The sequence below is a fragment of the Manacus vitellinus genome, unplaced genomic scaffold (assembly GCF_001715985.3).
Source record: "Manacus vitellinus isolate BGI_N305 unplaced genomic scaffold, ASM171598v3 scaffold_21_pilon, whole genome shotgun sequence".
In the NCBI taxonomy this organism is placed as follows: domain Eukaryota; kingdom Metazoa; phylum Chordata; class Aves; order Passeriformes; family Pipridae; genus Manacus; species Manacus vitellinus.
Window position 1 is genome coordinate 9514937 of NW_021939546.1, and position 24312 is coordinate 9539248.

Sequence of the window (24312 nt, forward strand, 5' to 3'; positions counted from 1 at the left end):
TCGCTTTTCCTTCCCCAGGGCGAAGAAGCGAGGATGGTACAGTACGGGGATGTCGTCGCCACTCTGCCTAACACTATTTAGTGTCTTAAAGTGCTTTAATGGCCGGATTGCTTTAGGTTGCAGGGACCCTTGGAGGACTGAATTCTGCCAAGCGAACCCTCCGAGAGGTAAGGTGCAATGTCATGGCTCCCTTGATAAGCACACGTAACCCATCGGTTGCAGTCTGCACGTCTGTTTTCTGCGTGGACGCCACGGGAAGATGATTTTGAATGTAAACAGGCGTGAGGCAGCTCGGGGAGATGCGTTAGGGAGGGAACCTGTGGCAGTGACATCTCCTCCAGCACTGCCCTGCGGGGGGAACCTGCCGCTGGCAGCCGGGCAGGGGCCGGAGGGGGCCGGGGCCCGAGTCGGGGCCACTGCCGTCAGATAGAGCCGGTTCTGCAGGGATGGACCGACAGCTGAGCGAAGCCAGTATGACTTCTGCATCTGGCTCTCCTCTCAGCGTCAGTTGCTTTTTGTGTCGCAATTTAATTTTTCTGTACTGATTTCCCCTCCCACGCTTGTTTGTGAGTATACAAAGGTGACAAGTGTGAGCTGCCTGCACACCGAGCAGGGAAAGCAACTTTGTTCAATTTATCAACTAACCCCCCACTCCCATTAAAGGCCCGTGTATTTTTAAAGGCCTCACTGTGATAATTCTCATCCTGAAGTAACAGCGCTTTTCCTTCCTTTTTTTTTACAGTTTTGTAAGGAAAAATATGAATTATAATTTCCCTCAAAGTGAGCTCTAGAAATATATATACACAAATATAATTTATTTATTCAAATATAGTTGCTTTTCTGCATAAGGAAGGAATTTATATGCAAAACTTCGATTGTTCATTCAGATGGCTTGTAAGTGACTTTATTTTGTGACTAATCGCTACTAAAATCCACAGGCTTTGGTGGTGGTCCCTGTTGCTAAATTACTGCAAAATTAGACCTGCAAGTCTTACGACAGTCTCACATTATTTTTTGTTGGTTTACAGTTCAGAATAAAGTTCGCATCTTCTGTTAATCACACCACATAGCAAAAATAATTAAGTAGAGGGTAGTTGGAGTGCTGCAGGCCTCCTGCAAGTAAAACTGCCCGGCCAGAAAATGCCGCGAAGCCTCCTCTACCGCGGGGCTCTGTCAAACGTCTTTGCAGAAAGTAGCTCGTTAGTCCTGATCGTTTCGTCTCATGAATGACGAAGATAATCCCCCTAAACCTAAAAGAATTGTCCCAGTGGGCTCCAGAATCATCAGAAAAAAACACTTTCTGGAGGGAGATCTTATCGGCGAGCATTACAAGGAGTAAGATAAGCAGCTCCCTACTTCGTCTAACACTCTTTGAAGAACGCAACACAGCTCGAGTGGCTCACAGCGAGGGGTTGTGAGAAGGTGAGAAGGGGAATAGAAACTTTCGTTGTGACTTGAACGTGAACTTCCTGCGACGTGGGGCATGTGCAGGTTTTCACCTTCTCTTCACGTTCTGGATCAAATCCTTCCTGTTTTGATCTAATATAGATATCATTATTTAAAATATGACTGTAATAGACGTGAACGTCGTGTAACTAATCTTGACAACATACCTATAGCTTCAATTCGTGCCAGGAATTAATTGGCCTTACTCCAGTTGCTAAAACTCGCTTTTCAGCCTTTATTATAGTTACTCTCTAGTAATGTGTGGGTGGATTTGTTTGTAATTTAGCATAGGCTGTACCTGGCATTGCACCATACCTTGTACTTATTACAGAACTGTCTGTAACATAGAACTGGGGAAAAAAAAAAGTGCAGGTGTGAGGGCAATTAATTTATCATCCCTTCGGTCGTCGGTGGGGAGCTCGAATTGTTAAGCTAACGTCAGCGGGCAATAAAACCCTCTTGGCAAGCCCTGCCAACATAAACTAGAGCAGCAACACGATAAAATAAAAAAAACCCAGCTCCTCTGACGCTGTGGCGTTGCATCGCAAGTGGCGTTTCAGTGTGGCGTCCGCCCGCCCGCCCGGGGACCCGGCAACATCCGCGACAGTACGCGCAGCTCCGGCGCCCTGCGAACGCCGCGGCCCACCCAGCAGCCGCCCGCAGACGGGCTCTGAGCAATTCCCAGGGTTTTTCCTTGGGAACACGCACTCTCCCGAAGGTACAGTTTAACTTTTCATCCCCCCCGTCGGCCCTTAGCGTGTGTCCACGGTCGCTCCCCGCGACAGGCCCCGCCGCCGTGGGCTGTCGCGCCGGGCTCCCCCCGCAGCTCTGCCCGGGGCCAGCCCGGCTGCGGCGGCAGGAAGCTCGGAGGGTCCGGGAAACTCGCCTGTAACTCTATAAAAACCCAATAAAGAACCGTGTTCCCTAAACCCGGCGGAATATCTTGATTCAAAGGTATCATCGTGTGGCTTTATTAGCTGATACGAAAGCTGCTCGATGCCTCTGTGACCTCAGATAGTTGCGACACTCACAGGACACTCCTACAAAAAGCACAGCAAAACATGTTGGACTAATTAGCAAATTGGCGTCCAAATGCGTGCTTAAAGTCAGGAGGGGGGTAGGTGAACTGCATCAGGTTGTAGAAGGCAGACTTAACATTAATTACAGTTAGATTTGCATCACTTAAAGCAGATTTATTTGCAGTATATAATAGAATTGCAGCTTACAGTGCTGGAGTGCTAAGCCTGAGAGAGGGCCGCTGTGCAGATCACGGGTCCGTCGGCTCAAAAACCTGTGGAAAAACGCACTTCCTTCTTTTGTGATTAGTCGGAACACGGCGAGCGGAAAACCACCGAGCTGTACCGAGCCCCGGCCCTGTGCGCGCCCCCCGCCCGGTGGGGTCGGGTCACTCGGCGGGCACAACGGTACGGGCTGTCGGGGGGGACGGGGACCGAATCGCTGCATTCACCGATGGCACCGCGGATGGATGGAGGGAGGCAGAGGAGAGATGGATGCAGGAAGGGATGGACGGACGGATGGATGGATGGATGCAGGGATGGATGGACGGAGAGGCAAGGCCGCCCTCCGGCCCTTGTTTCCCCGCACCGCCCAGGGATGGCCGCAGCCAGGTCCCCGCCAACCCGTTTAGGCCGCACTTGGCGGCGGAGCCCAGCCGGGAACACCCGCGCCGGCCGCACGGGCCCGGCGGAGCCGCCAACCGGCGGGACGGGACGAGGGGCTGTGGCCCGCCCTTCCTCGGCCCCGCGCGGCGGAACCGCGGGCACCTCCGCTGGGCAGCGCGGGCCTTGGCGCTCCGCCTCCGGCTCCCTGGGCGCGGGTCCCGCGGGGCCGTGGTGCCCGTGGTGCCCGTGGGTTAGCCCGCGGTGCCCGGTCCCGCGCGCGTCCGCCCCGGTTTCTCTCACAGCGTTGACAGGCGGGCTGATCACGTGCCGGACCGCAAAGCGCCTCTTGCGACCTCAATGACAGGCCATAAATGTTGCGACACAGGCGCTGTGGAGGCAGGCGGGGAGCGGCGCGCCCTCTCCATCCTCCTCAGGCCTCCTCCTCCTCCTCTCCTCCCCGGCCCCGCGGCTGAAGCAGCGCTGCCCTCCCGGCCCCGCGCCGTCCCGGCCGCTCTCCCTCCCTGCGCCCTTTCTTCCGCCCCGGAGGGGCAGCCCGGCGGCCGCCGCGGAGCCCGAGCGTTAAGCGCGCGCCTCCATGAGCTCCTGAGCTTGCCCGCCTTTGCCCGTCCTCCGCCGGCAGCGGCTCCAGGTGCGCGGGTCCGAGCAGAGCCGGGACGCAGCTGGCTGCAATGGCGTCCAACATGGACCGGGAGATGATACTGGCTGATTTCCAGGTAAAATTTTCAAGCCGCCGCCGCACAGCCGTGGCCTCTCGCTGCTTTTCTTCTTTCTCCTCGTTGCTGTGCTGCTTGTTCTTTGTGGGGAGGTCTCCGGGGTGGTGGGTGTGAAGCCCACCCTCCAAAGCCTCCGCTCTCGCCTTCCTTCTTCTTTTATTTATCAGAAATGGGGAACATGTGCCCTCTTCTCTCAAGGTGCGTGAACAAAATGTCTTCTTCAACTTGGAGAGTTTCAGTTTTTAATTAATAAATAAACAAAAAAGCTTTTTCATCCCCTTCGCTCTGTGACCACCCAGGCCCTGGGACAGCTGTGAGGCAGCTCACTTGGAAGAGGTGAATGCCAGGGAGGACACAAAACTCATCATCGCTCCTCACGATGTGTCACAGTGTTTGTAGTGAATCACTTGCTGGTACTACAGATTAGCGCTGAACAGAGGTGTTTCCATTCCAGCATCAACACTCACTTCATGGTTGCCTCAGCCTGTGACTGTTGTGATGATGGTAAAACTCCTCACACCCCATTCCAAACAACAACGTGTTTGTGTGGAAAGGAGGAATATGCCCCTAAACCTTGTTTGTTACCTTTCCTCCTCCCTACAGAAAAGGGTTGCAATTTAACTTCAGGCTCTTGAATCTTATTGCCAAAATAAAGTCTTTCTATAAGTACAAGTGATGTGTTCAGGAGCCTCGTTAATCTGTTCAGGATATTGCTTCTTAATATCGCTTGGTCTTGTATTTCTAAGGCCAAGTAAACAAAAAGGTGGAGGATACCTGCGTGTGAAATAGCAGGCAGAACCAAAAGCAGCTTGGAAGGGTATCAGATAATATTTGATTATATCTTTTTAATATTTGCTTTTCAGTCCGTAGGGTCCATTTACAGTCATTGTTCTTACATGGAGAGGCTCCTGGGTATTCTTGGATTGAGTTATAAAACTGCCATCTGTACGTTCAGCTTCTTAAAAGGCTGTTTTCCAGCTGTTAGCAGTGAAACTATTTAATTTTTTTTAAAAAAGAAATCCCTTCACTGTATGTGTGTGTTTCTTTGGAGCTACAGGTAGGGTGACTGTAATGTGCGTTATGTAATTCCTCTTTTGCAAAAGGTATCTGGTATCTCACTGATGTAACACGTGGAGTTTCCCAGCTGATAACGGGGAGGTGTTGTCACTTTCTGAGTATCTTATACCCATATTTACTAAAATGCTTAATAAATGTTACTTTATTGATACTTTTGTGTATATAAGGCATGAAATCTCAATTTTAAGGCTGGAGTTTCATAGAGGAGTTCTTCCAGTAAAAACACACCGTGCAGAAGGAAACTGGGACCCCACTTCTACACTCATACCAGTGAGGACAGACTCTTACTGAATCCCACATTAGTGCCTGGAACAGGTTTACATTCAGGAATCCCAGGTGATGAAGTTAGTGACTGGTGAATGTAAGATTATTTTTTTAAATGGAGTTTTCAATACAGATTTACACTTTACAAAATTTTTATGTCAATGCTATTTTGCAGTATTTTTGTGTTTGGATTTTGAAACCAGTTAATAAAAGTATAAGAGCAACTGCAGTGTCTGGTACCATGAAGACAAGTAAGTATTGCAAACTTGCAGGTGGGCAGTGGAGTCACAGAAATCAGTTTTAGATGAAGGGTGGATGACAAAATGTCTCTCAGTTTAGGACACAGGAAATATTTGATCATATTTGTACATATTTAAAAAGAACCCAAACCCTTTCCTCTTGTATTTCAGCAGACAGCTTTGTTTTTCTGTTTCATCCTGTTTTTTTAAAAAATAATACCAAGTGCCTGCCTGATTTTGAAGCACTGAACTGTTAATTGTCATGCTGTTAAAGCTTCAGATTAGTAAAGGACAATGTCAGTCATTATTAGGCCTCATATCTTTAGACTGTTACAAAACAGTAAAGGATTTTGAGTTTTTAAATACTAGATGGAATTCACAACTCATTCACTAAGAATTTAAAATGGAAAGTAAAACATTACGTGCACAGTAATTCTGCTTGATTTTCCCTTCTATATTTTCTGTACTTTTTAATTAATAAATATGTTTCTTAGAGTTCTGCTGCCATCTTTATTTGTGTGAGGTATCTTGTTTAAGAATGTTTCACACAGTGGAAATTTCAAAAGCAGTTCTTTGTAGTTTCATTCAGCTAATCTTTGCTGAATTAACTGGGAGGGAAACCTTCCATCACCATTTCACCCTCACTTTTCCCAGGTTATGTTTAAGAGGGATAGAGCAGTGGTTTTTGAACTTCTAAAGCTTGAAAGGGTTTTCTTTCCCCATAAAAAAAAATCAGTGAAATCATAATTATGCTAATGCCTGATGCTTTTGTAAAGTTTTCATGGATTTATTTTGTGTCTTTCAAAGTCATTATGGATTCTGCCATTGACTTAGCTAGAGCAGTAACTCGTATTACGTTTGTTTTTTCTTTTTAGCTCTGATTGTTGTAACAGGTTACTTCTGCATTCTGAGGTACTAAAGAGAAATACTTAAAAAGGTATTTTATATAAATACATAGTTATACATAAAACCTTTGAATTTTATGAAATATTTTAACTGTAGAGTAAAACACAGTAAGTGATATACCAGAATATTTTTGCTTAATGTCTGAAAACAATTAAAGCCTGTTCTGTGTGGTTTATAATTATTTTCTTTTCCTCTCCTTTTTAATGAGGCTACTGTATGTTACCCAGGGAGCACAAAGTACGTATTCATGCATGTGGGCTGTATGACAAACCTGTCTAACTTTGCCTTCTTAGGCTCTCACTTAGGAAAGATTATGCAGAAGCTTTGCTTTGTATGTGAGTAGTCTGATTGTTTTCAGGGCAAGTCGCTGATGTGGAGTTGAGCACAAAAACAAGTTTTAGCTTTTTCAGTAAATGCAATTCAGAATTTCTCCACAAAGTGTCATTGGCATAAAGGAAAAACTCCATAGGAAAAAACCCATCAGCTTGTGTTTGTAGCATAAATCCTTCAAAAAGGTGGGCACTTGTGAATTGGTCAGAGAGCGATGCTGCAACGTGCCTCACAAACTGGGAGGAATAGGGCATATATTTTCCACTGAATTTTTAATATCACTGTTCTTCTTTGGTTTGTTATATTTAACTGCAAAGTGTTCTTCCATCTCCCATGGCATACTCAGGTACTCATGTGATAGAAACACATTCATGATCTCTGCAGTTTGAGATCTGTTTTTCATTGTGAAGCAAATAGGTTTTTTTTTTTTTCTTTTTAAGTTGCAAACTTCAATTGCACCAAATTTCATTAAGTTGGGACAGGCATGAAAATCAATCTGTGAGTATGACAGAAGTGTCAGATGATGTTTTTGCATGCTAGCACCCGTACTTTTGCTTTTGCAGCTTCACTTAGGATGGGGACTGAAATGAACAGGAATGTTTAGTCCTTGTAAGTTATGTCCACCTTTAGGACCACTTGGTTCATTCTGTGTGCTTGTCCTCACAACAGTTCTAGGTGTAGGGTAGGCCTGAGGGTTGGAGTACTGTGGGAGTTGCTCCTGTGTGTCCATATATTCCGAGAATATCTGGCACATCGAGCTTCAGAAGGAAATTTTTCATAGAATTAATGTTTTGCATTGACCAAATAAATAAGTGGCTCAGGATTTAGTCAGGTTGGGAAGAACTTCATCATGGAAAAAATCAACTCAAAAATCCTTGCTTTCATTGAGACAACAGATTTCTAATAGTTTTCTTCTCCCTTCTGTCTTTGATCCATGTTCATTTTGAAACCAAGTTATGTGATTTTTTTTTTCAAATTTTTTTAAACTGGATAATAGACTACTTTGGTGTGATTCACCAAAGTAGTGTATAAGTGTATATAAATATTTTTTTTCCAAACTTTATATCAATCTTTTTCATAAAAACAGGGGTTTGTAGGAGGAGCAAGGGGGAGTTGGGAAGGAAGAACCCCATTGCCATCAGTACAGAAAAGTGAGAGAACATGCTAAATGATAATTTTTTAAATTATAAAACTGACCATGATATTGATACATCAGCTATTTTGTTTTGTTTTGTTTAAGATTTAATCATAATTCAAACTACTTGTTTCCTTCTGGAATTACTACAATGAAAGAAACTGGAAAATCTTTTTCACTTGGAGGTTAACACACTGCTGTTAAATAAATGATAAATTATATTTTTAAAGTTGGTTGTTGTTTTTTTATTTTTTTGTGGTCTTGTCTGCTTCAGCCCTGTAGAAGATTATCTCTGTTGTTCTCACAGTTTTCACTGTCTAGCAGTGTGTGTGCAGAATTTACATGTGTATTCACTTTTCTGAGGGTGCTAAGGGAGCTTTCTTTTCTTCTGTGTGTGTCAGCATGCTGGCTCAGGTTCTCTGTCATTTTAAATTATTGCCAGTGTGAAAATTTGATGGGTGAGGAAGGTAGGCAGATACAGCAATAGCTTTAATGCTTGATTCTTGTCCTGGACTGTGACTTATGCTGGGGTCTGGAAAGAGTGTTTTAACTAATTTCCTTGAGTGTAAACCACCCGTCATGGGTTTTGAACAAATAGCAAAGTTGATGTCCTTAATATTGATTTCTGAAAGAAAAAGGCACGTTTTGTCATGAAGACACTGGAGCAGAGAGGACTGTTCTTGATTTTTGTTGCAGACTTTCAGTGGAGTGTTTGGCAATACACTTGGAACAAGGTCCTCAACAAAAGAGAGGTGCTGAAGAGAGTTTCAGTCAAAGTTTAAACATGAGCTGGAGGACACTTTCCAAGGATTTAAAGTTCTTGGAGGCCTTCATTTCCATCAGAAGGTCTCCCTAAATATCTGGGTTTATTTGTGTGCAGATCTCTCTGATCTTAACACCTCAATCTTGCTCATACCAAACCATTCTTTTGTGTGGCCTCTCTGTAGAATAGAGTGCAGTGGGTGCTGAACTGAGCTTTGCAGCTCTCTCCATAGTAGCTGGAGGGAAATCCAGTACTCTAGAGATTAGAAATCAGGGTTTGGGATAGACAGGTTTGTTTATTTATACCTTCATACTGCGTATCTTTAGTTAAAAGTGGGCTCTGCTGGGTTTCTTGTAGTCAGGTTGCCCAGATGCTCAGCACTGCTTCACCTGACCTGTTTTAGTGGATATAGGTTACTGTATCCTTAGCTAAATTTTAAAATAGTTAACAGGGAAGTTTTTCAGTGTAAAAAAAGAGGACTTTTTTAGGACACTGTAGGATGTTGAAGTTCATACCTATGAGGCCTGTTAATTTTTATTGGAATTCTTTTTAATCCTTATTGCTTTTTATCACATTATAGTTTTGTGCATTACACAGCTTTGGAACTGGTAATTGGACCTCTTTGTTTGGAACACAGTTGGTTTTAATGGCCTTAGGGCCAGGAGACATGATAAAGGCATGCTGCATGCTTAGTGTGTTTTAGTTTGGGTATTGTCATTTTCATTGTCTGCTACCAAGGCCATCACTTCTATTAATTTATTCTTTATGTGTTTCTGAAGTTTCATCTCTTTGGGTACGTTTAGGCTCAGTTGTAATCCCAAAGTTCACGTTTATCAGAACAAGGCTAGTTTGATTTACTAATCACTGCTCTGGCCTTTAAACTGAAGGTGAAGTGGGTTCTGGCCTTTAAACTGAAGGTGAAGAGGATTCCAGAGTCAGAAATTAGAAGTTGGAGTAAGAGTGGTGTCCTTTTAGAAACATCATAACTTGAATATTTTCACTGATAGCTGTTCATGGAAAAGCCAGCTAATTTCTCCTGTATAACGACAGACAGTTAATTAGAAACACTAACTGACATTTATAGAGAAGAAAGAGGATCCTATGATTTGTGTGCATTACAGCCCTGCTGTAGGAACCTAAATAATTTACCACTGGAGCACCAATTCGTCTTTAGAAAGAAAGACTGTTCTTTTCATTCAATTACCTTGGAAAGGCTCTTCACATCATAGTAATCATGTCACCATTTCCATCAGCCCATTCATATAGGTATTTGGGTTAGTAGGTCACTGAAACAGATTGAGAGGTGGTAGCTGTAGGATCCTTTTTCAAATGCCATGACAACCAATGCTAATGATACTATTGAAATTATTAATTATATGTACTCCCAAAGGCAAAGAATGGACTTTCATTGAAAGGTAATGTGAAAATTATTTGTCACGTTGAAAATACCATGTTACTAATATTTCTTGGTAAGCAAGGATCATTTACAGTAAACACACTTACTGAGTTCATATTTTTATGTGGAGGGAGGTGTGGGAGGTGGTGAGAATTTGAGACATTTGCTGTGTCTTAAGGGGTCTTGAGAATCTGCCATCTTGAGAATATGGCATTGGAGCTGGAAAGCCTGAAAGGGTAGAGTTTCCCTCTATATTTGGCCAGTTTTTTTAGTTCAGTTACCGTGTTGCAAGCCTAGTTTTCATACACTTCCACACTAGAAGCAGGGGGTAGTAGTTTATTAAGGAACTACATAGCATGGTTTTGATAGGATTTCATATTTTTCTAGTCAGTGAATAAAGTTGTGCATATGTGGGGCAGCCATTAGATGAGTCCTTTCTTATAACTAATGTAAGAACCAGAATACAAAGCTTGGGGAAGTACCTGACTTTCTACTCGTCCCTCATCATTTGGATGAAAGGAAATGACATGCTTACTAGCTGGATTGATACCTACTAATTAAGCCCATTTTTTAGAGTTGAATAGATAATGTGCAATTGTAAAAAGAACCTGCTCGAGGAGGAAATCAAAGCCTCAGTGTATGCAGTACATGTTGTTTGGTCTATCGAAATAGTCGTCTCCTGGTCCTCTGTGTCTAACTGGTTGAGCAGGTCTTTGTTCCATAGGAGTAGTTATGCTTTCAAAAGATAATTCATTAAAGCTGAAGTTCTTACGAGACATTTTGAAACTAGAATAGAGTACGTTAGGCCTTGGGTTATTTTATATAGGTTTCGTGTTTTGCCTATTGCAGGAAACAATTTGTAAAGACAAGAACACTGAATCTGAGTCACTTCTATTATTTTTTTTTTTAAAGGTCAGGTTGTTTGTGTGAGCAAATGTCAAAGGTGCCATATCGGCTCAGATCGAAGACCCAGCTGACCTAATGTCTCATCTGCAGCAGTGGCTGGTCCTTAGGAAAGAGCTGAGAGGAGCAGAATGTGAATGGATTTGCCTCATCCTAGTTTCTGGAAGTCAGCATTTTAAAAGCTTGATGATGGGGTTTGTTGTAAAATTTGGGAAATATGTCAGCTTGAGTTAGTCTTCTGTTCTTCAACTGACTGAGTTCTTCAGAGAAGTCTGAGTAGTTTTGTGATGTGTGAGTTTGCCGTATAGGAGCTGTGTCCACTTCTCCCTAGTATGTTTTATACATATACATGCTAAGTCTATTCTATATACTTTATTGGAATTTCTGCTATTTCTTATGGTACAGAAGTCAAATTTGTCTGAACTGTAGAAATCTTAACCTCTTCTACTTTGTACCCCAATAAAATTCACCCGAAAACTTAAGGTCAGTACTGTGGGATTGTGATGTTGATTTTGCCTTCAATTAAGGCTGATTGTAAGAAAAATCTGCTGTGAAAAATTCGAATTTAAGTTCCTTTAAAATTTTGGAGAGATCATTGGATCCTAGTTGTTTGTTCTATATGTCTTTATTGACATTGTAGGATGAGTCTTTTCTGTAAAGAGCAGCTGTGTTATGCGATGGTCCCCGAGTTCCTCTGTAGTGAATGAGTGCACAGAATTCATGTAGCTTTTCTGATAGGCCCTGGCCTTCTTTGAATACTTCTCTACCATCTTCTTGCTTTGATCCCACTGACTGACTGTCAGGCTTTCTTGTCCTGGTGCTTTTAAAAGCTTATGTAATTTTTATGTCTTTAGAGAAATATTTGGTTGCTTTTTTTTCCCCCACTTACTTGTTGATTTGCATTATGGTATGACCTATGCTTGATTGGGATTTGAGTGTTCTTCTGTTTCCCTCTTTTGGATGCCTGTGCTGGTTTTGGCTGGGGTGGAGTTACTTTTCTTCACAGTGGCTGGTATGGGGCTGTGTTTTGGATTTGTGCTGAACACAGTGTTGATAATATAGAGATGTTTTTATTTTTGCTGAGCAGGGCTTGCGCAGAGCCAAGGCCTTTGCTGGTTTTCCTACTGCCATGCTGGTGAGGAGACTGGGGCTACATGGCAGGCTGGGAGGGGACACAGCTGGGACAGGTGACCCCAACTGACCAAAGGGGTATTCTGGACCATCTGACATCATGCTCAGAATTTAAAGTGGGGGAGAAGAAGGAGGAAGAGGGGGATCTTTGGACTAATGTTTTGGTGATGGCTGAGCACTTGTCCGTGGGAAGCAGTGAATTAATTCCTAGTTCTGCTTTCCTTGTATGTGTGGCTTTTGCTTTCCACATTAAACTGCCTTTATCTAACTGTAGTTTTCTACCTTTTACCCTTCTGATTTTCTCCCTGATCTCTCTGGTGGGCGAGTGAGTGAGTGGCTTGGCTGCTGGTTGGGGTTAAACCATGGCAATGCCTTTTCCAGGTTTTGAAGAATGTGTCTGTTCCTTCTGGTTCTGTTCTTCACCAAAAAAAAAGTGTTTGTGGAATGTTAAGATAATTTTTGTGTGGATCAGTACTCTTCTTTGTGTGCTTATCTAGAAAGTGGTTTTTATTTATTCTTCAGTTGTTTTTAAAGTTCTGCTGTTTTGAGACAATGAGGAGAAAGGAGATGACTGCAAATGCCCATTAAGCAAAAGTGTGTTTGATCCCTGCAATTCTTTTCTGTTTTCCATCAGTTTTTTTTTTCTTATGTGATAATGTATAAGATACTCTAAGAGCAAAATGACTATGATTGGGGAAATCCTGGGGTTTTACCTTCACTGAGATACTTTAATAAAAGTATTAAACAAACACAGAAACTTTGGGATAATCCTAACTAAAACATTTGTGTATTTGTTGGGTAAAGGCTGTCTTCAGTCCTCAGGAAAGACAAATGGGTTTGGTAATCCAGAGTACTACTTAATGGTACTGACTTTTGTCTTGGTTTGGTTTTTAATTCAGTTTGACCACTGCCCTTTGTATGTAGTGCATGTGGCTTTAACACTAGAATGTTAGCATGGGGCTTGGGAGGCTTGAGTTCATGTCTTGGCTCAGCTCATGGGCTTCCTAGGGATGTGCCTTCGTGGTATTCTGGAAGCAGAATTTGCTCCAGAGTGTTGAGAGTGTTCACAGTCTGCTGGAAACTGTTTGAAAGTGGTTAGTGTGGTGCCGAATTAGCTGGGTCTGCTGAGAAGTGGTTAGAGCTTCATGCTGCCAGTTCAGACTTTGTCCCCTGCTTGCTTTGTTCAGAAGGCTTGCACTCATCTCGGAGCATGGGCAAAGTTCACTGCTGTCTGCTTGGTGGCTATAGGTTGAAATGTCTTCTGTGACCTTCAGAAATACAGCTTTTTCTTCTCCCTCCCCTTCTTCCTGCAGAAGGAGACTAATGCTTCCTTACTTCAGAGTTTTGCTTAAGGGGGTGCTCAAACAGTAGAATGATGAAGCTTGTAAATAGTTGGGTGTGGGAGTTAAAGTGCATTGGGCAAACTTTATCCTGGCATATTTACCTAAAACCCTTTCTTGATTTCTGATACTGGTAAGTGTATTAGTTTGTTTTTGCTAAACGAACAGCTGGCGAATCTGCTTAATTTTTACCAGATGGTCTTCTGAGTTATGTAAAAACAGAGAAACATTCTTATCTCTTCATTTAGAAGCTTACAGTAGGTGACCTTTCAGTCTGTGTCTTGGTCGATATGCCTGGATGTTGTTTTTTTTAAGTGTTTGTCTGAAACAGAAAGAAGTAAGAGTTAATTTAATAACTGTGGATGATTCATAATAAGAATAGTCTTGATATATCAGTAAGTTGTTGAAAGGTTAGAATGAGCAGAGATGCCACAGAAGCATATGTGTGTAGCTGGTGTTGCAGTCTGTGGAGGTGGTCCTGAGACAGGTGGAACTCTGAGATGAGAAGAGCTGAGGTACCAAAAAAATATCATTTGTGAGTGTCTGAATGTGCTTCATCTCTTGATAGCCCAGAAGGGAGTTATATATGGATCCTAAATTTGATATTGGGGTACTAAAACCTTTACTTGCTTGGCTGAGCATATTGGTTTAACTTTACCTGTTTTGGAGGAGCAAGTGTTATGCTTTGTTTCAGTTGCTTTGAAGTAACTGCCATTGCAACAGTGTATGTGTGAATTTAAAGAAAATTTTCTGACTTACTAATATGTCATAGGTGAATTAGTGTTTTAAATATTTCTGGGTTTGAGTGGATACAATCTGTGGCTGCCCTTGGTGCTTTATAGCCTTATAATTATTATCCCCAGCCATTCTGATAATGGATGGGGAAAGGAAGCAAGGTACTGTGTTTGACTGTAGAAACAGTAAACTTGGGGCTAGGTTGTTTAAAAGCCCTACCTCCAGAAACCTGACTTAGGTTAGGAATTCTTAGAAAGGGAATTAAGGATTCTTCTAGAAGTACTAGCCATATAGGGGGCTGCACTACTATGCCAGGAGATGGAGGGAGGCCAGTCTTTCACCCTGTACTGGTGACACCACTACTACCAGGAGTACCATGTCCAATATCAGTCCCTCCACTGAGAAAGTAGAGCGAGTCCAGTGAAGGGTTACCGAGGAGGGGAGGAGGCTGGAGCATGTTTTGTTTGAAAGGTGAGGTTAAGGGAGCTGTGTTTGTGTAGCCTGGAAGAGAAAGCTAAGGGAGGATCTAGTTGCTGTCTCAGCTGTACAGTGGGTGATAGCAGACAATACAGAATCAAATTTCTCTTGGAGTTGCACAGTCTGAGAGTGAGAGGCAGCGAATATAGGTTACAGCACGGGAAATTATAATTAAATATATGGGAAAAAATTTCCCAGTTAAGGGGGGAAGCACTGGAACAAACTCCCCAGGAGAGGCTGTAGGCTCTCTGTTTTTGGAAATAGGCAAAACCTGTAAGAGAGTTGAAGTGTGTCTGTGAACTGATCTATCTGGTTTGAATTGAAGAGGTGAATAAAACAGCAAGGTAAATTTTACTTATATTGCAGGGGAAGTATGGAAGGAAATAAGCAATATCTTTTGCTATATCTCATATGCAGAGAACAGCTCTGAGTGGTTTGTTGTTTTATTGACTTGGGAAACTGAGCCATCCTTTTGAGCAGGTTTGTGGCCTGGACTCAGGAAGGGTTTTCCATGCTCCTAGGTTCTCTTATCTTGTGAGAGTAAGTTACTGAAGGGATAGTGAATTGATTTTTAACAATATGTGTTCTTTGCCAGCATTTCTGATTTCTCTTTAAATCTCATGTATCCTTGTGGAATAGAGTTAACTGTAGTTGTGTGCTGTATCTAGTGATATAAATTTATTTGGTGCTTTCAAAAGTAAGCACTTCCTAGGATGCTGTCTGTGCAGTTGCAGTGGATGGAGGTGTATTAATGCCAACTTCCTGGGTTTTTGTAGGCGATCTACTATTCTAGTAGATCTACTATTCTTCCTAGGTCGTCTGACCTGTTGAATCTTTTGAAGCCTTAATGTAGTTGTTTCTTTGGGCACTGTAACTTTGTGTAAATATTGAAATGATGGAGACAGAGCTAAAGTTGCAACAAAATGCTGAAAGCTCTTTTCTCCTGGTTCACCTAGCACTGGAGAGTCTGTATTAGCTGTTTTGATGTCTGAGGACCAGGCAGCAGATTGAATCACAGTAGCTTAGTCTTATTTTGAGACAGATGGATGTGATATTAGTGAGAGGGGGGAAAAAGTCTGTAGTTGACAAGTGCTGTGACTCTACCCTGGAGATCAGTTGTCTAAATTTGTTGCTGTTCTGGGTACCAAAAGCTCTGACTCCAATTTTATCCTTTTGGTTCTGCGGACTGAGCATGGTACCTGTATTTGCATCTGCCCTAAATTGCTGCAGGAGGCTGCAGCTGAGGATCTTACCTGCAGAGTGTATGGGGAGGTTAGTTAGGCACAAAGTGAGGTTTTTTTTTTCATCTGACTGTTACAGGAGAGAGTGGTGCACTTTGTAATTCACAGCCATCTGTCTGCCTGATTTTAATGGGCCTGAACCTGTTGTGTGAAATGTTCTAGGCCTAGTTTGGGTTAGCTTTGAGTCGGACCCTTTTTGGAGAAAATATAGCTACTGTTGGTAGCCAGAGGAAATAGGGAATTGTTCAACAGGAATGTTGAGGGAGACAGACGTCTAAGTCCTCCATATCCAGCTACTGGCCAAATGTGGCCTTCTAGATACTTTTGACTGCTGCATTTTGTCTCGGCGAGAAGGGGAATAATGCCACAGGTGAGACAGATTCTGCCTTGCTGCCAAATACCATTTGCTTCCAGCTTCTGTGCAACAACTGCCACCCACTGTCTGCGAGGGCAACAGTACCCTGACTCTGTCTTTGAGTCAGCAACAGCTGCTTGTTGCTCTGGCGGCTGGTGCAGCAGTAACAGCCTAGCTCTCTGTGTTGGGAGCAGCAGTTGTCCCTTCCAGCTCCGCTGTGGAACAACTGCCTGGATCCCTGCAGCAGGTGCTGGAGGAGCAGCTGCTGCCAGATGGGGAAGGCAGCTGCTTCCCTGGGATGTGGAGGTAGGCTGAAGCCTGTGCTGTTGAGGTGGGGGGTCACAGAGGGTCCCAAAGCCCAGATCCAGCTGTTACGGCTGCTGGGGTCAGACCACACTGCAAGGCATTTAGAAGAGCAAGTCTGTCATCCTGCATTGTGGCTTTCTGGAAGCGGCTCCTGGGTTTGTCTCAAATGCCTGGAAGTCTGCCTGCCCTCCAACTTTTCTCCTACTGAATTGTTTCCTCAGTGACTACTTTGCTTCTTTTATATAACAGTGATTAAGGTTACTGTGCCAGTTAACTAGGACCACTAATGGTTATCTGTGAAACTTTCCAAGGCTAGGGTCTCCATTACTAAGGTGATGTGAAGCTACCTGGAAAAAAATGTGGAGAAGCACTTTGAAGTTGTGTTATGTACAATTCCCAGTCTGCCTGATGGAAACACTTACCTGGCCTGGAAAAAGCAGGATGCTAAGAAAATTGTTTTAACATGCAATAACTTTGTCTTCAGAATCTGATTTTATGTATTCAGTGCAAAAAAAATAGTTTTCTCATTTTCACATTCATTTTCCTCTTATGTGGTCTGGAAAAGCACTGAAGTGACTGCAAGAGTCTCTGGAGCTGGAGCTGTGAATGGTGAAAATGCTATTCTAGATTTAGAAGAAATGCAGAGAGAAGGAGGAGAGAAGGAGGAGGAGGACCTTCTGTCTTTTCCTTTGTCCTCCAAGAAAATTTCTTTGTTTTCTTTCTGATGTACAAAGGTTTACAAATCAGTGAGCCTTAAAGGTTTTACCTTTTCTGAGGTGGTTTGCTTCTTTCAGTTTGATGACTTAGAGGATGTGCTGGTTGTTGATTGAATAAAGAGTTAGTTGTATTCAGGCAGGAATTTTCTTTTAAAATACTGAACGCCTTTTATTAGGTAGGTCTCTCAGAAAAATAAAACTGAATAAAATGTGTGAATCAAAAACAATTCCCCACAGCTAGTATCACTTTACTTGCTTAATAACAAAGATATATTTTTGTATATTTAGAGCTCATCTACTTTGATATATTTTTGAAGGTCTTTTTTCCCCTTCTGTCTGCACATATTTAACGTCTTTTATTCCTATTAAATTTTTGTTTGTTTGTTTCTTGCTTGGATAGAATGAAAGGCATAAACATGAGGAAAAAAAATCTTTGTCTTGTAAATAATTAAACCCTCTCTTTTAGTCTGCCTTCCTGGATAAGTAAGGCATATAGCCTTAAGGTGCCAGGTGTCCCCTGGACTTGTACCAATGAAATGATTTCAAATCTAATGAAAATACATCCAGGTGACATGGAAAGAGTCCATTAAGAGAAGCTCTTATAAATATTCCAGCCATAGGAAAAGCTAAAATCAGCCCTTGCAATGAGGGATGAGAGACAGTCTCAGGAAGAACCAGACTTTTTTAATTCCATTGCTCACAGAACCTGTTGGTTTCCTGGGTGTGTTTCCCTAAAGAAAACAAAGGCAGAAGCAGGACAGGTTGCTCTGGGACTAACCTGTCACTGCAGAGTCTTTGACATCATGTCACACTTGCCAGTGAGGGACTGCCTGTCTTGTGTGCTTAATTTCATAGGGAAAATCAAAGACACGCAAACCAAATGATTTTCATTTATCTTGCATGACATGATGCAGTTAAAAGGAAGCAACTTCAATTTTTGGTTGATGGGAGTTTTTGGTCATACTGATGGCTTATGACTTGATACAGGGATTTGTATGTTGTAGTGTGTAGTGTCTGAATGTTGAAATATTGAAATAATAAGATTCTAAAGACTCTGCTGCAGCTGTAACATTAACAGGGTGTTGAGGAAGATCTTGGAATGTCTGTTTTGTGGTTACGTTGATAAGTAGCACTCATTTTTTTCACTGTTATAATTCAGAAATGTTTGTTTTCTGTTTTATTGACAACTAGCAAAAATGGTCCATCTGGAAGGCGAAATCTTAGTTTAAGAACTCCTCAAAATCAAATGTTAGAGGGGATTGTAAAAATGATGCAAAGATTTTAACCAAAACTGCTTGTCTCAGGTATTAAGAATTCGGATGATTTTTGTTTTCAGTTTGTGTTTACACCTGTCTATTCTTGTTACCCAGTGATTCTGCATCGCTAAGAGAGCAAGAGCAGGCTTCTGTTTTATATTGTAAATCATCAACAAGATGATTTAGGAAGGATAGAGGCACACAAGTGAATTAGTTGTTTAATTACTCTGCCTTTACTGTGATGAGTTAACTCCTTTCACCGTGTACTCTGGCAGAAGGGTAAGCTAATTTTCTTTAGTTTTTCTCAAAATAAAAGTATGCTAAAGTGAGCTGAATTGATTTGCAGTTAGTATGGGCTAAGAGTGGGCATATGGACAGTTGAAAGTCAGCTGAGCAGTAGGGCTGATATAAAGAAGGGGCAACTAAAACCAGTATTTGAGCTCTGAATTCTGGGTACCACGTCCTCAACTTCATCTACACAGCCCGGGGTTGAGAACAACACATTGTTGGTCAAGTACTTCTTGCAGATTGGAACATGGTGTAGTTCTTCAAAAGGTCATGCAGATTTTGCAAGGCTGATAAATGAGAAATAGGAACTCTTGATTTCTGTGATGACCAGATTAAGTGTACTTAATGTAAACAGAATCTCAGGCTCTCACTTCTGCAAAACTTTTTTTTTCAAAGACTACTTTGTGGCAGAGACATCAACCTCAGTTTTAGTGGCAGGTTGTTGGTAGTGTGAGCCCTCCTGTGATTTCAGAATGACAAGCTCAAGCCCTGCATTCCTTGAGCTTACCTGTTATAAATGGCTATAAATATATAAAGATTTGCAAGGTAATGTGTTGAAATGTTGTCTCATTTTTAACTTCAGAAGTAACTGCAAGAAGTAATGGAAAAAAAGGAAAAATTATGCTTTGGAAGAGCAAAATGGTTTTTTTTAGCACTCCCAATGCAAAGTGGGTGAGATTCACTATTAACATGATGTGAGCAATGGAAGAAATTTTGTCTTGTTACAGAGAGAATCAATCTGGCCACGAGAGCATTGGGTGTCAATAGAAACTGCTGCCTCCCTTCTGCAGGCAAAATTGTCCCTGATTTCATCCTGTGGTCCTTGTGGTCCACTTTGTGTTGACATACCGCACGTGGTGTTTTGTCAGTGTGGAATTCGGGAAGAGAGAATTGAATTTCTCTGTGATTTCTTCTTTTTATGTCTTCATTGTTGGAAACTGGGAGAACAGTCAGAGCATGGGAAATATATAACCTGGTGGCTTTTTATGTCTTGGGAGGAGAAAAAGTGTCTGGCCTCCTTCTTCTCTTATCACATAAAGGGGAAACAGGACTATATGTCTTTGGAATCAGGAAAACTGATCTGTTTACTGCTGCTATCTAGCTTTGTATTATTACTGTTAAAAGGTTTGTTTTGTTTTGTTTTTTATCAGTTTTATATAAATGTTTTATGTAACTCTGTGGTAGAGCAGAAGAAGCACGATCATGTTTCAGATCTTGTAAAACTCTGAACTCCTCTCGCGTTCTTGAATACAGAGCACAGCTTTGGTTAGGATGCAAGATAAATTCCAGGAAAAAAATATTTCCTTTTTTCTCTTCTGGTGAAATACATCAGATATCCTTCAATGTGAATGGTAGCAAATATGTGGCAGAATGAACAGTGATGCTCTGGCTGCTGAAGTGAATAGTTGAAAGGGTATGGGTATCAAAAAAAGGCAGCAGGATGCTACATCACAGTTTTTGCTGAGTAGAGGTGCTCTTATATTTGGAATTAAGCTCAATTTACAATATAGTTTAGTGGGGTGTTAACATTACCTAAAAATGCTGTTGTATTAGATTTCTTGAACTAGAGTATAGGGTTAGAACAATATGCAAGCGTTTTGTTTGAAATGAGAACATTGTAAATATTTCATTATATGGTCTTACTTTTAAATAGTTTCACAAGGGGTGCTCATTTGTACATGCAATAGTAGGTTGATCACTTTGATCATTAGAAATTCATAATTGCCACCATCTTTTCCTCTTACATTGCACTGAGTAATACTCAAGAGTGAGTAGGGGTATAAGATGGTGGTAGAGGCAGTAGGGTTTATATAATGTGTTTCTGGCTTTAGACAAAATACTTCAGCTATTTTAAACATCATTTTAAAGTATTAAGTTTTTTTGTGCTCCCTTTTAAAGTAGTGCTTCACAGTTTTGAATGTCCCACCTTTATGGGACAGCACTGTTGTCCTAATTTTACAAGTAACTACTTTGTCTTGCTTCCCTGGGTGGCTTGCTCAAGGTTACACAAGAATCCTCTGGTGGAACAGGAAATTACGTCCAAATGTTTGATGTTTAAAACTTGAAATCCTGATTTCTGCATTACCCTCTCCTAACAAAAATGAAAGACCTATACCTTTCCTGTCATTCTGCTGAAATTAATTAAAAGTGTTAATACTCTGATTTTGATCAATGCTTTTAATTTTGTTTACTGCTTCTTTTCATTTTTAGGCCTGTACTGGTATTGAAAATATTGATGAAGCTATAACGTTGCTTGAACAAAATAACTGGGATTTAGTGGTAAGTATTCTAAGAAAATGACTTCATAGATCAACCCCACGTAACAGTGACATACCATCCTGCTGAGACAGCTGGTAGCTTTATTTCAAATTTGGGTGTGTCTTTTATGGCTGGGGCAAGCAGGTTGTTGTGTGCAGACTGTTTCTGGTCTGTTAAAGCCCCATCACTAAATAAACATTATACTGGGTTGTACACCCTGATCTCTCTACCCTGGTCTGCTCTGGTTGTCTTCAGGCTGTTTTGATTTCTTTCTTGTCCTCTAAATCCATGTTTCATATTGTGTTTAGTATCCTTTCAAAGGTATCATTTTTTAAGAAGTATTATTAAGGGTACCATTCTTAGAAGACTTCTTATGTATACACACATGGGATATTGAGGATTTAGGTGCCTTTGTAAGAAATGGAAGGTGAAACAACTTCTTCAATTTTTCATGTGCTTTTAGTTTAAAAATAAGATCATGGCTCTTCTATTGTTAGTGGATATGCAGAATTGAGTCAGATTATTAAAGCCATAACTTATTTAGATTTGGTACTATCCAGACACCATTAAACACAAACAGAAAAACAACAAACATCCTAAAAAAGCTGTCATCTATTTTGTAACAAGGTTCAATGTGCAGAGAAATAGGAGGAAACCAATAAACCCAGGCAAAATAGTCTTAGATATTTTAAGACTCTGCATAGGATTAGTAAATAAAGAAACTACTAATTTTATTAAGATTTAAAAGTGTAAAAAAGAACAAACTTAATTAAAAAGCAAGTGATCTTCCTTCAAATATGATTTAATCCTTTTTATTTTTCTTTTTTTTTTTCTTTCCCAAATGAACTTTAGACCAGTCCAAATTATCAGAAAGTTATCATTAAAAAATACTAGATTTTCCAAAATAGGCTATGGTGACAGTGTCAACTGTCTGCCACAGTGTATTTCCAGCATATTTTTTGGAATGTTCCTTATTTTATTAATTTCAAACTAAGTATCACAGAGGTTAGGGCGGGGTTTTAAATTGAGTTTGTTAGAATGAATATTGTGTTTCTTTTAAGGCAAAATGATTGAAATGACATATAGTATTGTAACCTATTGTAAAAAAACCAGTATGTACTCACAACACTTGAACCTATGTGTTAAAATGAATACAGTCTTTATTTTGCAACATATCATGGTATAACCAAGAGTGAGACACCAGTGAGCAAAAGGGGAGTGCCTGTCATCAGTGGCTTCAGCCAGAAAAACCCAAGTGTGTGTTGACAGAGTGGTAGAGTTAAAACATCTTTTGTCATAGCAGTTTGTTGTAGCATGAGCTGGTTTGAAAACTAAAATGTTTACTGGAAGGCAAGGAATAGCCTTATGCATTCTGTTTGGGTTGTGAAGTTCCCAGTACAATACATTAAGTCAGCTGGATATGGTTTTGGGGGATTTATAAATTGTCTCCTTTACAATAAATGCTCACAGGTTGGGTTGAATGAGAGAACGGCAATGAAAAATGATCAGAACAAAAAAGTCTCTTCAGAGACTCCAGAATGAGCAGAAAGGAGAGTGAAATATCTAAAGCTATGACAATGGCTATGAGAATACCTTTAAATACTGAATTTTATTAGTGATTACTAAATGATCTAAAGTAGAATACAATGGGAAAAGAAGTAATGACCCAAAAGTGCCAGCTTAAAAAAGGCATAGGGAAAATGAGAAAGGATGAAAAATTAGGGATGCAAGAGCTACTTGAGGAAAGTACATAAATATGGAAACGAAACAGAAGATGAATGAGAAGGGTGTCTATGAAAAGGAAATGGTAAGTTGTGGAAAAAAAACCAATATGGGAGAGAGTGTAAGTGAAGAAGATGCCCTAAGGGTCTGTCAGTAGTAGGACACTGGCTTCTTTTTGTTAAAAGCAGCTTTCTTGTGAAAAAGGGAGTGAAATCCAAATCATGCCAATCTAACAGGGAGACAGAAGCAGAAGAGTGAAGAAAGAGAAGATAAAAGAAATGTGATTGTAAGAAGAAAAGGAGTGCTGGCTTGAGAGAATCAAACATCTCTGTTAGGCAAGGGATTTTAGCACTTCAAAAGTACTTGAAGAAAGGCTCAGGACCTATGAGAAATGTAGCATTTTTTGTTTTAGAATGAAAAATGTGTGATCCATATGTGGTGGCAGTTTTTTGTGTGTATATGTTAGGGATTTTTATACCTTTGATACAGCAGTCAAGTACAGATGCAGTGCCAAGAAACTGGGGAGGAGAGAAGGCTTTATTTTAATTCAGCCAAAAGGTCTTGGAGTTTTTTAGCTGAGATGGAAAATTAAAAAAAATCCTTTTTTTTTTTTTTTTGGTACTAAATATGTCATTCAATTCAGAACAAAACATTTTGTTTTTATTTGTAAGGAAAACAAAACTTGTAGGACTTGGTTCACGGATTATGAAGAAAGTAGTGAAGTAGTGATGATTTTGGGGGGGTGGGTCCTCCATCATCCTTTGGCTCTCAGTAGGTAAATAGGAAGAACATCATCTCTGTCATCTCTAATTTCACTTTGTTTGTGCATCTGATTCAGAGGCTTTTAAACATGGATTCCTTTACTTCCATGATGTTGGAAGTAAAATCAGAGCTCAGTGTTTGATCAGGAAATCTTCTGTGAGAGATCCAGGATAGTAAGAAGTAGAAAGCTGAGCAAATCCCATTAGGATCTTGTCAACCAAAGTTCAGGGGCACTCTTGCAGCAATAGGGGGAAAACCCAAAAACATAAGTTAAGGAAGTTCTTATCTTGAACAGATTGCTTGCTTGCTTTTCATTCAGGCTGTCTATATCTCAATTCCATTTTCCTGTTTGGGGAAAAAAGCCATGCACTATCAGAAGCTGTGCAGGGGACCCAGGTTGAAGAATCCCTTGGGCACCTGTTGCTTCTTGAACTCTTTGACACTCAGCTCAAGGGCATTGTTATTTCTCTGGGACTTCAGCCAAAACAACCAAGAGCAAGCAGTCCTGGGGAGTTGGAAAGCAGAAGGATCCCAAACAGAAACAGGGAAGTAGTACTGACATGGGCTGACAGAGAAGTACATCAGAATGCAGAGAGAGAGCAGAGGTTATAAAGTTCACAAAACAAGTTTCTTATGTTGTGCTACAAGTATTACGTGTTTGTGTAAGCTTTTCTAAGGATTAATTTGTTTGCATTGAAGCTATATTCCTGCTGCTTATTTTATCCATACTTTTTTGCCCCCTGGTCTTGCTAGATTTTAGTATTAAGGTTTAAAATGTCACCAGTGTCTTTACTATTATTTGAGTGTTACTGTGTTTGGTATCTTTTTGTTTTTGTTTTACCCTTAAGCAAAGCTAAACCTGGGTTAAGTGTAAGGAACTCCTTTCTTGGTTTAGTTTTTCTAGTAGCC

General features: G+C 41.2%; 1 protein-coding gene across 1 annotated transcript in view; it reads left to right on the forward strand.

The window, feature by feature from the left end:
* Window positions 1–3704: 3704 nt before the first annotated feature.
* The window catches only part of FAF1 (Fas associated factor 1), a 155914-nt gene continuing 135306 nt past the window's right edge, over window positions 3705–24312 (forward strand). Inside the window, exons 1-2 of the mRNA XM_008925207.3 lie at window positions 3705–3802; window positions 20872–20940. Coding sequence (XP_008923455.2) covers window positions 3758–3802; window positions 20872–20940 — 114 coding nt within the window. The 5' untranslated portion in view covers window positions 3705–3757. The remainder of the gene's footprint in view (window positions 3803–20871; window positions 20941–24312) is intronic.